General features: G+C 28.4%; 1 protein-coding gene across 3 annotated transcripts in view; it reads right to left on the bottom strand.

The window, feature by feature from the left end:
* Positions 1–16,030, bottom strand: part of LOC132909840 (vascular endothelial growth factor receptor 1) — a 61,183-nt gene that overhangs the window by 37,652 nt on the left and 7,501 nt on the right. For all 3 annotated transcript variants that reach the window (XM_060964961.1, XM_060964963.1, XM_060964962.1), the window contains exons 2-11: positions 13,293–13,429; positions 11,311–11,494; positions 10,605–10,732; positions 9,102–9,240; positions 6,832–6,971; positions 5,681–5,849; positions 4,069–4,192; positions 2,776–2,969; positions 1,742–1,905; positions 1,047–1,182 (exon numbers count right to left, since the gene is read on the bottom strand). In XM_060964961.1, the coding sequence (XP_060820944.1) occupies positions 1,047–1,182; positions 1,742–1,905; positions 2,776–2,969; positions 4,069–4,192; positions 5,681–5,849; positions 6,832–6,971; positions 9,102–9,240; positions 10,605–10,732; positions 11,311–11,494; positions 13,293–13,429 (1,515 nt within the window). The remainder of the gene's footprint in view (positions 1–1,046; positions 1,183–1,741; positions 1,906–2,775; positions 2,970–4,068; positions 4,193–5,680; positions 5,850–6,831; positions 6,972–9,101; positions 9,241–10,604; positions 10,733–11,310; positions 11,495–13,292; positions 13,430–16,030) is intronic.

The following is a 16,030-nucleotide window of genomic DNA, read 5'->3' as shown; positions in this document are numbered from 1 at the left end:
TTAGATACAGAGTTGAAAAAATAAGTTAAATACAAATAAAATTATGAAAACAGGAAAGACATGTTCAAATAATACACCGTGTTTAACGTAATAATATCCAGGATTTTTAATAAATCAATTATAATTAGGCCGCGGATATTCATACAAATACATACTTTTATAAAATGCAAGTAGAGAAAAGAGATCTAAATAGAAATTTATTGTGCTAATAGAAGATTATACAAATATATTTTTTATTTTTCATCCTTTGTGCAATACATATTTATATTTAAAAACATATGCAGAGACATACTGCATATTGCGTGTCACATTTATTTCATCAAGTTGATCTAATTTATCATGATTGTGTTAAGTGCTGTTAATAACAGCAATATATAGTTAATGTCAAAAATAGACCATTGTGTTCCGAAATAGTATAGTTCAATTTAATTAAATTATTGCGTCCGATATTCTGAATTGTATGGTGAACAAGAAGCAAATGTACAAAAAAATTTCTTAAATTCTGTTATAAACCAATATTTGTAACATAAATGAACATTTTACATAAAAATGAATGACTAGTCAATAAATACAAATTTGAGCAAAGCACTTGTGATTTGTTATAAAATAAACTATACATGCTAGATATTGCATCGTAAATAATATTCGATATGTTAAATTTATATCAAACATATGTTGCATATCTTATGCGCATAAATATCATGCATTTATTGTATATTTAATGTATATAAAAGTCCTCAGTCTGGCTATTACATCGTTTAGCTTTTTATTGCAAAGTTAGGTATATGCTATCAGGTATATGTTATAATGTTATTACTATTATATTATAATTACTGTAATTTGTAATAAAATTAAGGAAAAATAATTGTATTAATTTTGTTGTTGTTTTATACTAACACAGGTAACAATTAATAAAATTTAGCAGACGTAAGAATTATTAGAATAAATTATAGTAAGCAGGTCAAATATCATGGGCATAAATTTAGTGATCCCATAAATAAAATTACGACTCAATTAGAATTATTATTTGAGCAAAGATTACATACCGGAAACCAATATAGTTTCAACTTGAGACTCGCATCCAATAAGATTACACGCGGTGCAAGTAAGATGGCCGCTCATTTCAATAGTCACCCTCACAGTTGAGCGAAACCTGGTATTCATTCCGCTTTCCGTTTTATTCTATACGAAATTAAGAGAACTCTTGTTTTGAACTCTTACGATGAAGAATTAATTACTACTCAAAGTAATTCTATTAAATTGTGTAATAAGTGCGTTTAATTATTATTACTATTTGGCTCATTCGTTTTGTTTAATTATTCAGTTATTTATTTTTCTAAAAGAGTGTCATAGATCGTTACTTTTGCATATAAAGTCTATTTAATTTATTAAATCAGCCGGTGAAATAATGTGTAAAAGTTGAGTAAAAGCAAGTTTATCAAACAAGATAAGTTATTGAGAAAATATATTACAATAATAAATATATTACAGAAACTGACAAATCGAAAACGCAGAAAGAATTCCTACAATTTAAAGAAAATAACTGTGCTCAACAAATACATCGATTCGATTACAAAATCCGATTGCGCTTGTTTTATAACTAAAATCTAACGATTTTTTGCATAAATTTATTCTGTCTATTATTTTAAGCATGAAAGATAATTAAGTAATTAAAAAAGAAACATTCGATTTTGTCTAAATTCTTAGGATAGTACATCAGTTCAAAGAAGTTATTACGTACTTGTAATTCTATGGTGCTCGCGTCTTCATAAGAAGGATAATAAGGACATCTCATGTAACTCCACGTAATGTTTGGTGCTGGATAGGTTGCCACATCACAGGAAATTTCTACCGTCTGATTAGGAGCATAATAAGGCTCTACCTTCAACATTGGGACTGGTTTCACTGAAAAAGATATCAATATAGAGGGTTAACTTCTTTTGCAGATCTTGCTAAACAAAAATTATACACTTATTCAGTTTAAACTGTTTAAAGATTGAAAATCTTCATCGAATGAAAAAAAAACTTTTCCATAGTATAGTAACAAGTTTAGTAATAAAACAAATGATATTTTATTTAATTAAAGATTATAAAATTGTACAAATGAAATCTACCACCTATAATTTCTATCTTTTTGATTTATTAATATTACAAAAGTAATTCAGTAAGTAAGGATGGAGCTTTGTTGAACAGTTCTTGGTGGGAGATTTTCACCACTCTCTTAAGCTTAAAGAATTTCTAAATGGGAGACATTTTAAAGATGATAACGAATTGAAATTTACATTCAGTTATTGGTAGTTAAATAGAGTAGCAATGGAGAATTGCAACAACGGGATTTTAAAACTCGTGAACAGATATGATAAATGCATAAATGTAGGGGCTGGTTATGTAGAGAAATATAGTATGTAGAACTGTAGTTTAAAAAAATATAAAATTGAATAATAAGGTTCGTCGATTATATTTGAGCCCTCTATAAATATTTCGGAAGAAAGAGAAGTTCAAATCGTTCGAATATTGAATTCGTTATATTTATTTAGTTTTTCAAAATTTGCAAGTATTCGTTTCGAACTAGCTTGTGAAAATCGAATATGTACTTGTCAAGTAAGCTAGACGGGTCATCAATCGTACGAGAAATATTCGAACTCTATGAAACAAACATTATAAGTATATGACATAATTGAACCTGATATTGTGATTGAAGAGTATTTATCTTAATTATTACTACATCATTTCTTTACCACTCAAAAAATACGCGTAGCCTTTGAGTTGACATACCTATTACATCGAGCGTAAAATTCATCATTTCGAATTTATCTTGGTTGACAGCCTGAAGAGAATATTCTCCCATATCTTCGATATTTAAATGGTTAATCTTCAGAATTGTATGGTTAGGTGTCAATTTTATTACGTACTTCGGTCTATCTGAGTCATGCGAAGCTCCTATGATCTCTTCTCCTTTTGTATTTAACCTGGCAAATGTTCAAATTATACTAAAAAATTTAAATATCACTGTGCACATTAATATTTATTCTAATAATACAATGAAATATTGAATAATTGTCCAAACCTGTGAAAATGACGTTTCTAAAAAATTATTATCTATAGTAACATACTTATTAATTATACTAATTCTTAAGCAACTATATATATAAGTAATATTTTAAATAAACATTTATGGAGGAAAATTATATTGATAATGTGTGATATTTTGTCGAAATTAATTTTTATAGTACGATAATTAGCTCAGATATGTCTAGTATTTATTGAAATGATTGGAAGGAATTGGAATAATTTTGTTTTGTGATTGTTAACACTATGACAAATGAATAACAAACATCAAATAAATATTGAATAGAAGGAAAAATGATGATATGTTATTCTAAAGTATTCTAAAGTATTATAAGAAATTGAGGCGAGTCGTGGTTATCAATAGGATTATCAATAGGAAAGCTACAAAAGTGGTTAAAACGACCATGGCAACTATGCTTTTTGTATAAGTTTCATAAATTGCAAAAGTACATTTTTACTGCATTATAAACTTTCCTATTCCTTACGGTTTAATTTCTTTCATACAACTTTAATACTTTAATCTTCTGTAGTTCTATAATGCGTACCATTTAATTCTAGTGTTGAAATCATTAATATATTCCCAAAGACAACGTTAGATATCCTTTTAAATAAAGTTTGGTTCTATAAAAAATTAGTCTCATTATTATTAAATCGTGGATTTTTGTGCATTTATGGAAGTTTTAAAGATACAAAAATGCATAGAATGCATCTAATATAATAGAATACTGATTATATGTACGGATTAAATGTTATTTCCTTAATTATATTAAGAAAATAGTTGCAGCTTGCTAACTACGATTTGTATAAAAGCTACTTGTGTGAATAATTATATATGTAAATACATACACACAGGCACGCGCATGCATGCATATGTATCTATCCACACATAACATCAAAAAAATATTTCTCATATTTCATTTTTTCTATTTGAACATTGCTATCTGGAAGACATATGTTTGGATTTTATCAATAGTGATCTATTAAGCTAAAACTTGTTACCATTTAAGAATAGGTTCTGGATAGGCATGCACGTGTACAACCCATTGTACACTATCACCTTCTCGACGTTGATAATGTCTGTTCGCATCCTGCGCTGTTAGGTTGATAAACTTGTTTTCTGGATCTAAAAATGAATATCCGGAATAGTTTTTGGTACAAAAGCTAAACGCTACATAAGATATATATTTGGTAATTAAAAGTAAAAGATTGTATTCAAATTTCATTTATCTTTTGTATCATGAATCGTATACGAGAATGAATCCACTATGCTACACATATCTGTATGTTGAATTCTTTCAGCCACATTTATTAAAACTTTTGATATTTAGTAAATTTAAGAAGAAATCAAAAATAGTTTTATCTCGTATTCCAAGCAACCTAAAGTGTGATTAATAACATTATTCAACAGCCCACTACCGATTATTACGAATCTGCAAGTAGTTTTTCTCAAATTTGATTGTAAAAAGAATTCGTATTTTTCAAATTTAAACAAATTTTGTGCCGTAACTATAAAAGATATTTTATCTCAGTTTGTGTCGAAAAATTCTGTACACTTTCCTAAGTACTCAGATATCAGTTTTTAATACATTATAAATGTTTGAATATGTTTAAGCAGTCTTTAAATGTGGGGAGACGTCGATTTTTTGGGATATTTTTCAATTTATCTTAAACAGTAAGAATCTAGCGTAAAATCGAACCACGATAGAGCAAACTTTTACCTTGAAAAAACGCCCAAGGAAACATGCATCCAACCAGAAAGCTAAATAGCTCCGCGGATGCGAAATGTCGACAATAATACGCAAAACCAAAGTCAAAGCTCAAAGTCTCACCTATATCGCGCTTGATGGAACATCGAGCTCTTACTTTTTGAGTTAAATTGGAAAGTATCCGTAAAAATTGGTGTCTCTCCATCTTTAATGATCGTTTAAACATTCCTGGTGTACCGAAAACTATCAACATATTCGGAAAAGACTACAGAATCTTCCGACCCAAGCAGGAATGGAATATCTTTCATAGTTATGCCTGAGATAATCTGTTCAAATTTAAAAAGTATGAATTTAGTTGAAAATCAAATTTCTCAAATCTAGACGCAATGGGAAAATGATTTATAATCAGAGTGGTAAAAATACCATGAAAAGTAAAAAATACTTAATAGCAATCGGAACGATAAAAAGAATTTAAAATTTGTTGGACGGTGTAATTGAATAACATAAACAAAATATTCGTAAGGCCAACAAAAGCACATATATAATCGGAAAATCAAATAAGGAGACAGAGAATGAAAATTGATTCAAAATATATCGAATTTTTAAAAATATATCGAATTTTCTACAAAAAGCATGAAATTTGACTTATTATATCTTCCACTGTGGTTTTCACATTATACTTAGTGGCATGATTGTAATTAAATTGAATTAATTATAGAAATAAAAATAAAAATTGAAATTAAATTAATGACGAACTTGACTTGCATACTATATTTAAAAAGTAGAAGAATACTGCAAACGTCAAAAAATAAAAATAACTTATTTTAAATAAAGACAATATTATATACAAAACAATATTTTATACAAAATCTTATAATAGGAGAATTATTTAAAGCGAAACTTACCATGAACCTTGATGTACTTTCTCGTTTTGTTAAAGTCATAAAAGGATTTGATGATGCATTCATACCACCCTTCGTCCTCATCCCTAACATCTTTTATGATCAATTCGGTGGTTGTGTGTGCAACTGGACCAGATTTTTTAGTATAACTAGTAGTATTTATCCTGCTGCTCTAAAATTATACATGAAATTTATTTTCTATGACAATTAAAATTATACAAGAAGTTTTATGATTTACAGTAAAACACTACGGAAGGGTGAATCTGGTTGTAAAAAAATTAGTCAAAAATATGGAATACAATCTTTTCATACGAGGCATTGTTCGTGTGAAAATTCACGTGCAAGATGTTTTCGATATACTCTCATTAAATTTTTTTCTTAATTATTGAATGAATAATGAATTGTTGAATTGATTAATATCTCTACATATATTTGTGTTTATTGTATCGTGTAATAGAAACTATACAACTAAATAGAATAGATTTTTATATTTTATATAAAAAAATTTATATTTAAAAATAAAATTCTTTTTCTATTTGTAAAATAATATGAATGTAATTAAATATCACGGATTGTGTTAACATCATAATTTTTTCTATCATTTTAGCAGTCTTCTTACCCTGACTTCCAGTTAAGAAATTAAATAGGTAATCAAGATAAACAACTTATCAAATAATAAACTAATTCTGTAAATTTTGTCAATTGGAAACACCAGTTCTAATATTGCATATTGGTTTCTATAAATCAATTTTATGATGATTACAAGATGTAAAATTATTACATTTCGATTTATCCGTAATTTATGGGGTCACAGAAAATTAATCGTATATTTGTAAATTCCAAATATCATTCAATGTCAAAAAAAGGATTGTTTGATAAAATAAATCAACAGAACACTGCACGCTGAGAACATTACAGAGTGTTCATATAAATTTTTGTCAATACAGGGAACAAAATGGAGCACTGAATAGAATAGAAAATGTTTTCAACAACTTTTAAAATCAATTTTCTAAAAAACAAAGTTTCGTATGAAAAAATTTTGTTTTATATTTTCGACGTATTTTTTCACCACATAGAAGAACCATATTTTTTTTTAGTTGTATACTAGTTACAAAACGGCCTGTATAATAAAGATAAATAAATTGTTTCCGAACCACTTGTGGTGTACTCCAAATTAAACCATAAGTCAAATCTGCTGCAACAGTTGTCGTGCAATTTACATGTAGAGTTTGTCCTCGTGTTACGTGACGCAAAGTGTCTTCTATAATTACTGGAGCAAGCAATTCTGGCTTAACTACAATCAATGCGAATTTTTCAATTAATTTAATATAGAAAAAATAATTTAAATTAAAGATATTAAAATTAATATATAGTGTCGAACTTCAAAATTTAATCATAAATTCAACAAATTGTTTGCGATAAATTTTTGCTTTTCTCTATAATGTAGACTCTCAATACGCGCAATTATCTCCTAAATTCTAAAATATTCGTTATACAAAAGAGTGTTTCAAGTAAAACTTATTTCGCAGGGGATCGGACGTCTCGTGATGGTCACAAATCTTATCTAGGTGGATGTGCCTTCCAAATTTCAAGGTGAAATATGTTTTTTTGAATGAAACTGTGTGTGAATGAATGAAACATAAATAGAAGCATAATGTAATAAAAGCCAGATAAGCGTATACCCCATTCCGTAACGAATTCATCGACTCGAATTAACTATGTTGGTGTAACCAAGGTTATTCAGAGTCATCTATTGCCGTTCAAAACTTTCCTTTGTTAAACGTTTCCAAGATTTCGTTTACCAAAGTTTGTGTTACAATTGCTTCGAAGGAATCAGTAGTATCGTGACTAGCAGTACGTGTTCTTCGTTTCGATATCAATTCAATTTACGATGGCTAATTGAACAATATGTTCCCCGGTAGTTGGATACGAAGAGGGAGCAGGACACACTTCTCACCAAGATCTCCGGATTTGATATCAGCAGAATTTTTCTTTTGAAGTTTCATAAGAGAAGCTTATCGAGAAGGGACTTATATAAGAGAAGGGACCACTATCCCTGATAATATGAAAAAGTCGTATAATATTGGAATGGATACCTGTCAACAAATTACTTCTGCAATATTGCAGAAGGCGCAACTATCTTTTAGCGATAGAATAAATGAATGCATACATGTCCGAGCTTATTATTTCGAATACAAAGGATAAGGAACATTTGTGGACATTAAACGAAGGTAAATTTCGACTGGCAATAAATGGCCTGGTGTTCTACAATCATATTATAGATCGATGAATTTGTCATGGCATGAACTACGCACTTATCTGAATAAAAACACGCAAGTAGTTGCATTAAAAAAATTAAGATCACCTTGAAATCTGGAAGGCACGTCCACCTAAATAAGATTTGTACTCATCACAAGACATCTCCCTCGAAATAAATAAAATTGTAGAAAAATCACTGAACATACGTAAATGAAATTGGTGAACAACAAATTCTTTGCAATAACAATAGTTAACATTGGAGAAATTTTGCAAACAGGACCGATCAGTGAATTACCCCTAGAAGACGCAAACGGTTTCATTCTGATAACTCAATCCAATCCTGAGTAATCGATGGGCATACATAAAAATTGGACTTGCAAAAAAAAAAATAGTTCGCGAAAAACAAACGCAAAAAGGTTTTATAAGTGGACCAGTGGGAGAACATGCCCTACGAAAAGCAAAAAGAATCATCTTGATTGGTTAAGCCGTTCCGGAAAAACGTAAAAATATTAGTTTAAAAAAAATCGTTTAGAACGATGAAATCGAAAAAAAATTTTTAACGGGACTAACTAGATAATATATTCTACAACGTGCAAAAAGAATCACCTCGGATTGGTTGACATTTCCGAGTAGTTGTGACAACATATATAAAAAGGAAAAAAGATATATATATACATGTCGAGTCTAGATACCTTCCTTCTTTTCCATAGTCGGTATAAAAATGATTCAGATAGGAACAGAATTTTAGACGTGTTTCTTCTTGTAGATGCAGATACAGAGATCATATGAAGGTAACATACGTTTTCTTACAATCATATTTTTTAACATACTAATCTATCTTGTGCCAAAAGAATTGATTTTAAGACCTAACACAATTAAGAGAATTTAAAATATAAACATTGTTCGATATTGCTCTGACACAAATATTCGTAAAATGTACAATTTTCCTTAGATCGTTATTTTTATGATTATTAAACATATTATTTGCAATAAATAGAAGTTTTGTTAGTTATAAAAATTACAAACGTTCTCTATGTACTAGAATAGTATATCTTAATTCTCTCAATAAATAGGTAGAATAAGATTTAAGGCTTTAGATGTTATTTTTTATGTCTTTATATAAACGATGATAGTTAAATTAACATTTTTTGTGAAGTATACTTACGCTGCACTAAGAAGAAATATGTGATTTCATGAGCCACATCTGTTTGGTCTATTACGCATTTGAAGTATCCACTGTCTTTTAACGTGATATTTGTCAATGTGAGACCAATTCTCGGATTGAAATTTGTTTGCTCCACGGGCTGCACAGTGAATTCGATTTTAATACAACAATTATAAATGATACAATGAATATTTATTTATATTTTTATATTATTAATATTCGAATTTATCAATCCGATATTTCTGCCCGATCCATTTACATATCTGAATGTCTCCTAATTACGTATCTCTGTTAAAGATTTTATTCATGATTAAGTTTTATTTTAATTTTATTCATTGATTTATTTTATAATTTAAAGCGTAATTTAAAACTACATTCCATTAAGTTTTAATTGTTAACTAACACTATAATATGTATTATAAAAATAAAACATCTTGAAAATTTTCACTTGGTATTTGTTGCACTTGGTTTTAATACCATATAAATATTTCAAGTGTGGAAAATCCGTGCAAAACCATGTACTTAAGGTTTGAGGTTGATAACTTTCTAATTTATAAAGTAAATTGTTCAATCAAGATTGTATGTATTAAATGCCTTCATAATAAGCATAGAAGTAACAAAAATAGGAGTCAAAAGTTCAAACATAGTACTCAAATTGACGATAAAACGAAATCTCCTCTTTTTCTAATTTTGATCTATAGACTGGCTATAATGATGACATTATACAAATAATTTCCCCGGATCTAAACTAATAACGGTAATATTAAAGGTCATCAAATTTTTCGGATTCACAGTGCAGTTATCATATGCACATACCTATCCATCGTATCTCATACAATGTACACAATCTTCGTTAAAGTGGCTTACACTATATTTCTCGTGATAATATAATCAAATATTATTTTCGTTATTATGTTTTCTAGACATATTTTTTTTTGTTTTTCTTTTTTGTTCATCGATTTTTGGTTTTGTAATGGTTAATGCCAAAAGATTAAACGGCAACGACCAGCGGAGTACAGTATACAATGTTTTACATGGCGACTTTGTACGGTTGTGCTCCAAGACTGGCCAGGACATACAAACATGACCTCCTTCGAACTAAATACGAAAACGAAAATGATCGGTTCTTTTAATTGGTAATAGAGAAAATGTGATGAACGGCTTTACTTATCTACGTAGTTTTTACAGGTTTGTTTATGTTCCCAATTATCATTAGAAAAAATATGTATTTATCACACATAAAAGTAAACCTCCCCAATACCTTTTGCTGTATTTGACTTTAACTACGTATAAATATTTCAAGTACTATATAAGTATAGTTGAATATATTGTATTCTAGTAGATCTGATTAACAGGAGATTTAAATGTTCTTTGTAGAATAATATGATTAATTTTTTTGCAAAAGACAAATAACAGTGTTCGCTCCGGTATATTTGTCTAATATTTTTACTATTACTATTTGAATGAAAGGTATTAATAATAAACGCATATGAATAAACTTACCATCTCGTTTAAGAAGACTTGGACTGTGAAATTAGGTGACGTTGGTCTGCATGGTATCACGGCGGACCCACCGACTGCTGCATGTAGTGAAGCAAAGGTATTCGCTTCTACGAACACATTTGTAGTAGCTGGAACAGTAATTACTAAATTAACATATTATAATCACATAAATTACAAATTTATCTCGATTTAGTTAAAATCGGTTAAAATTAGCCCGAACCGTGTAATCATTTCATCGTCGCGTCGTTCAAATATTGTAAAAATAGTAAACATACAGTTGCTCACAAATATATTTTAACATTTATAGAAATTTTTTTGAATATATTATGTATGTTATACAAAACATTTTGGAATTTCATCAACAGTCGATAACACTCAACGAGACTCGACTATTATAACTATATTAGTAATTATTATTAGTATATATATAGATCATATATTTCAAATATATATACATGTATCGGAAAGAATATTGGGATTTTATTAACATTTCTTATTCAACTATCACGATTATATTGATAAAGTTTCAAACGGATCTTCAAAGGATAAATTAAACACTTATGGGGCCCTAGAATCATATATCATAGAGTTTTGTGCGTGTTTTCCATATGTATAGGAATCGTAAAAGACGCTACGAATTTTCCGAACAACCCACTATTTGTTTATGATGATAGTTTAGGTAAAAAATATTTAAAAATCCACTTACACTGAACGTAAACATATATCATGCTTTTAGATGTTTTAAAGTTAGGATGTGAGGTAACTTGTAAAGTATTTCCAGGACAACCATATAACCCTGTATCTCCATGAACAGTTTCACGTCGCTGGAATACGTACATATAAATTCCGTGCTCGATGTGTTCTTGTGCATGCACTGGCGAAGTGACGATCTATTACCAGATTAAAAATAATTAGTGATTATGGTAATACTATTTCTAATAATAAAGAATTTTAACGTAATAAATACAATTTTAATATTATCATAAAAATAGAATTTAATAAACTGAAGATAAGAACATACAATTTTGTTATAGGTATAATAGGTATAATAGGTATAATGAAGTCAATATATAATTAAAGTTCAATATATGCATAAATTCCTAATGTATTAAATATAAGTATGTAACGTACGTATATACGTACGTTAAAAATTGTTACAATTTTATTATATTATGAAAATGAAATTTAATAAATTCACCATCATAAGGTAAAATTAATAAGATTCAATATGTATTGTATATAGGATTCTAATTCATGAAATATAAATTATGTCGAAAATTATACGGCAAATTCAGTTTATCATAAATATAGATAAATAGATAACTTTATTTTCCTGCTCTTCAGTCATGAAAAGGAAGTTAGCCTACAAAATCAATATAAATATACATCAATACAATGATTCTAAATAAACTAAAAATATTAAAGTTTTTACAGTTTATTAAAATTTTACAGGTGTATAATGTTATGATATAAATGTAAAACACATAGGGGAAAGCTGAATGTCGTAGTAGGTTTAATATTGTGAAGCAAATATGATGTGAATAGTATGATGTAAAGTATGATGTGAATAGTGTGTAAGGACAGAACGTGTAATAAAAGCGAATTTTAATGGAAGTGGGAGTAGAAATAGAGGCAAAGAATAAAGGTGAATAAAAAAGAACAAGTGTAGTTCACAAAAAATAAAAGATAACTAAGCGAAGATAGGAAAGTTAACTTTTCTGAGAGAACGAATCTTGGTAGTGACGTATAAGTTAGGTAATGAATTGGGACAGTCTCCAAAAAAGATAGAAGTTAGGAAATCAAAACATGGATATCTTACAAATATCGATAAAGCAACAGAAACAGGCAAGGAAAGGTGTTACAGAGATAGGCATGTTAAATGAATTTTGAAATAAAATCGGAAGAATTCAAGTGAAGTATGAGAGAAGAAAAAAGTACTACCTGACAAAAAGACAAAAAGGAGAGACGGGAATAACAAAGAAAAATGTGGAAAATACAGAAGATAAGAATAAGAATAAGAATAAAAAGGGCATCAGGGAAAGAAAATAAAAAAACAGAAAGATTGCAGAAATATTAAGGTCCATAACGAGTTTGATCAAAGAAATTTAAGATTTGAGAGGAAGAATGAGGTAAAAAATTTGTTCAATGGAACAAGAATTGAAAGACTTGAAACAGACGACGAGAGAGAAAGGAAATGAAAAGATCGTTGGAAAATGAGAGAAAAGAGATGTTAGATATAATTAAACAATTCGAAAACAAGAGACTGAAATCGAGAAGAAAGATGGTCACAATAATAATAAAATTATTGGATAGAAGCTAGATAATTTGGAAAGAAGAATAAAAAGGAAGATAGAAGAAGATGAGAAGGCGAGCTAAATGCAAAAGTGGAAAGAATAAAAAGAATGATAGAATTACGAAACAGGAGAAACAAAAAAAATAACTGTAGTTGAAGAAATTAAGATATTGGATAGAATCTTTTATATTGTATATATTTTTACATGTTATGTATATTCAATGCATTTTTTCACCTGCAAATCTTCCATAAATGTATAAAAGTTCGCGGTCTAATTATAACATTTCACATCTGAGACACTTCAATATCTTGAGATAGTTTAAAGCTATTGCGTTTACTCGGAAGTTTGTTCCTAGAAGTGGTACTATTACATCAGTTATTTTTTATAAACTTACCGCATTTCTTAAGTCTTGAGGATAAATGAAAGAAATCCTTTCGTGGCCGGTGCACTTAATCTCTAAAGGGTCGTTTTCGTTTATAAGAAGATCGTCAGCTTCCATTATCGTAGTTATGTCATCCTCTGTTGATCTTGCTAATAAAAAAAAATACAAAATTTTCTACGTTAAATCCTAAATTTATCGAAAAAGCAAATAAGTAATATAACTCCGTTTATATAAACTCTATATAAACGAAGCTTTACTTACATAGTCTTTGATTAACTGAACTCTAACTGAGTTTTTGTTATCTAAACAACTATCGAACGTTACTGCAATTTCATAAACGTATTATTTACATTTATATAATATTCAGTCAAATGATTTTTTCCCATACATCTATTATTTCCACTTTTCTTTATCATTTCAATGTATTAAAATTAGTTCAATCTTATATTGTACATATGTCATTTATCATTCTATTCTTCAAAAAGCATTTAATTAATTTCATGTTAATATATCGTATCAATTGTCCAAATCCATTTCCCGATATTATATCTTTGTTACAAACTTAATAAACCATAAAGTTGAAATAATTACACGATTCGTAACTACACGTGCGCAAATTCATATTCAAAGTCATAAGATGCGCAACACTGTTACGCATTTCGTCCAATTCGTCCAAAAAATTCACCAATCGAAATTTATATAAAAATAAACTCCTATTATTTATATATATATATATTATATTATATATAATTTATATATTATATTATAATAATATTAATTAATTTATATATGTATAATATTATATTATATATAATATATATATAAATAATAGGAGTTTATTTTTAAAAAATTTCGATTGGTGACATGATCCCATCTATATCGCATATATATTATCTGAACGAAAAACCATAGATAGTAAAAAGAATTAAGTGGACTTTTAATTATATGCACGATATAGTTACCTATAGGAACATGTTTGTTCCCGACAAAGTTTTCCTGTACGTACATAGATTTAACAACCAGAGTCGAACACTTCTCGGATTTTCCGAAAAATATTTATCTAAAATAATATTATCCAAGTGAATCCCTTGTTAATCATAATTATTCGGAACAGGAACATCATTACTGATTTCAATGACTTAGACATAGATTATCAAAGTGAACAAGGTTATCAAGATTCCAAGGTATTCACAAAAGGCTTTAGTTAAATTTAGGTCACAATTAATCTTGATTGAGCAATAAGTGGCCACATTTTTATATAGCTAAATCTAAACTTAACTCATTCACAAGAGAGATAATTACCTTTAATATTGTATAAATGAAAAAGAAAAACCAATGTGTTGTAAGCTGATAAGGTCCAGAGTAGTAGATATCCGGTCTAGTCGCAACACTAGCGTGAAATAGTTTTCGATGAATCAGTTATTACATACATGGAATGTTGCATTTTATTCTGATCTTCAATTGGTCAAAAATATAACAAATACACCTGCCGTCGTTGAAAAATTGCTTACATTTACATTTACAACATTTTATTTATAAAATAAATTGTTGAGCGATACACATAGTATATACACGTTAAATATAAATTGCTTTATAATTTATAAAATAAAACCGAGCGGCGATTATATGTATAGAAAAAAGTTGTTTAAAATGTTGATCTTGACAATACATTTCGTTCCTATTCCGAATAATTACCAATATTTTCTGTACTAATAATAAATTTTCAAATACTTTCGTAAATCACATTCGAATAACAACGCATTTTTTTTGTAGAAATGTTTCGTTTAATTATCCAATTCTGTAACGAAAACTAGGAAGATGAGTAACAAATATTCCAAAACAAAGCCGGTTTTTTTTAGCCACAATGTCCTGCGGATAATCGGTTCCATTCCATTCTTGCTGGTATCCTTTTACTACATAAAAACAGTAAAAACGCACATGTGCCAGGCGAGTTCGGTTCTGCGCATATATGTACAACCGTCTCTTGGGAGGAAGTCCTTTCTTTCCTCTTCTGATAACGCAGCCACATTATCAACCAACAGACTCGTTCCATCAGAAAAGTGAATAAATAAATCACAAGTGAACGCTAACGAGAAAAACGTTTTTGGAAAAGTTATTCTTCAATAGATAGATATTATTAGGCAAAATTCTTTGCTATCGATGATATTCTTTACAATATCTGTATAATTTTTATTTATTACCAGAAGAAGAAATATGCGTGTATAATCTTTACATTATATCGTGATAACATAGGTGAATCAATCTTAGTAATGAAATATTAAAAGACGTCTTTGATGTTCGAGTGTAATAATTTCCAAGTGCACTTTTTATCTTATGATTTGTAGAATATACAGAGTAAGATATACTCTGTATATTCTACATGTATATTCTAATGTACGTATACATATTATCTTATATACACTTATTTTATCTTATATAGAGTGATTCAAATAACTGAAATACCATCTTTTACAAACGCAGTAGTGCACTTGAAAAGTGCAAATTTTTAAACAGAAATGCATATTTACTTCTGTGTATATCAATTACTTGAAATAGTCTACGTAAAAATCTATTGGGATAATAATACTTGGATATTCATAACGAACGACTTAGGAAATAATTATTTTTTATCAAGGTGTACTATATTTTTCATAAAATACATATAGGAAATTCATAAAAAAACCCCATACTTAAGATTTTAGGTCTATAGCTTTTTAACTTATGAAACATATTGTGTAATGAAAATTGTA

The sequence above is a fragment of the Bombus pascuorum genome, chromosome 8, assembly GCF_905332965.1.
Source record: "Bombus pascuorum chromosome 8, iyBomPasc1.1, whole genome shotgun sequence".
Lineage (NCBI taxonomy): Eukaryota > Metazoa > Arthropoda > Insecta > Hymenoptera > Apidae > Bombus > Bombus pascuorum.
The sequence above is the reverse complement of the archived record's forward strand: the minus strand, read 5'-3'. Positions and strand labels throughout refer to the sequence as shown.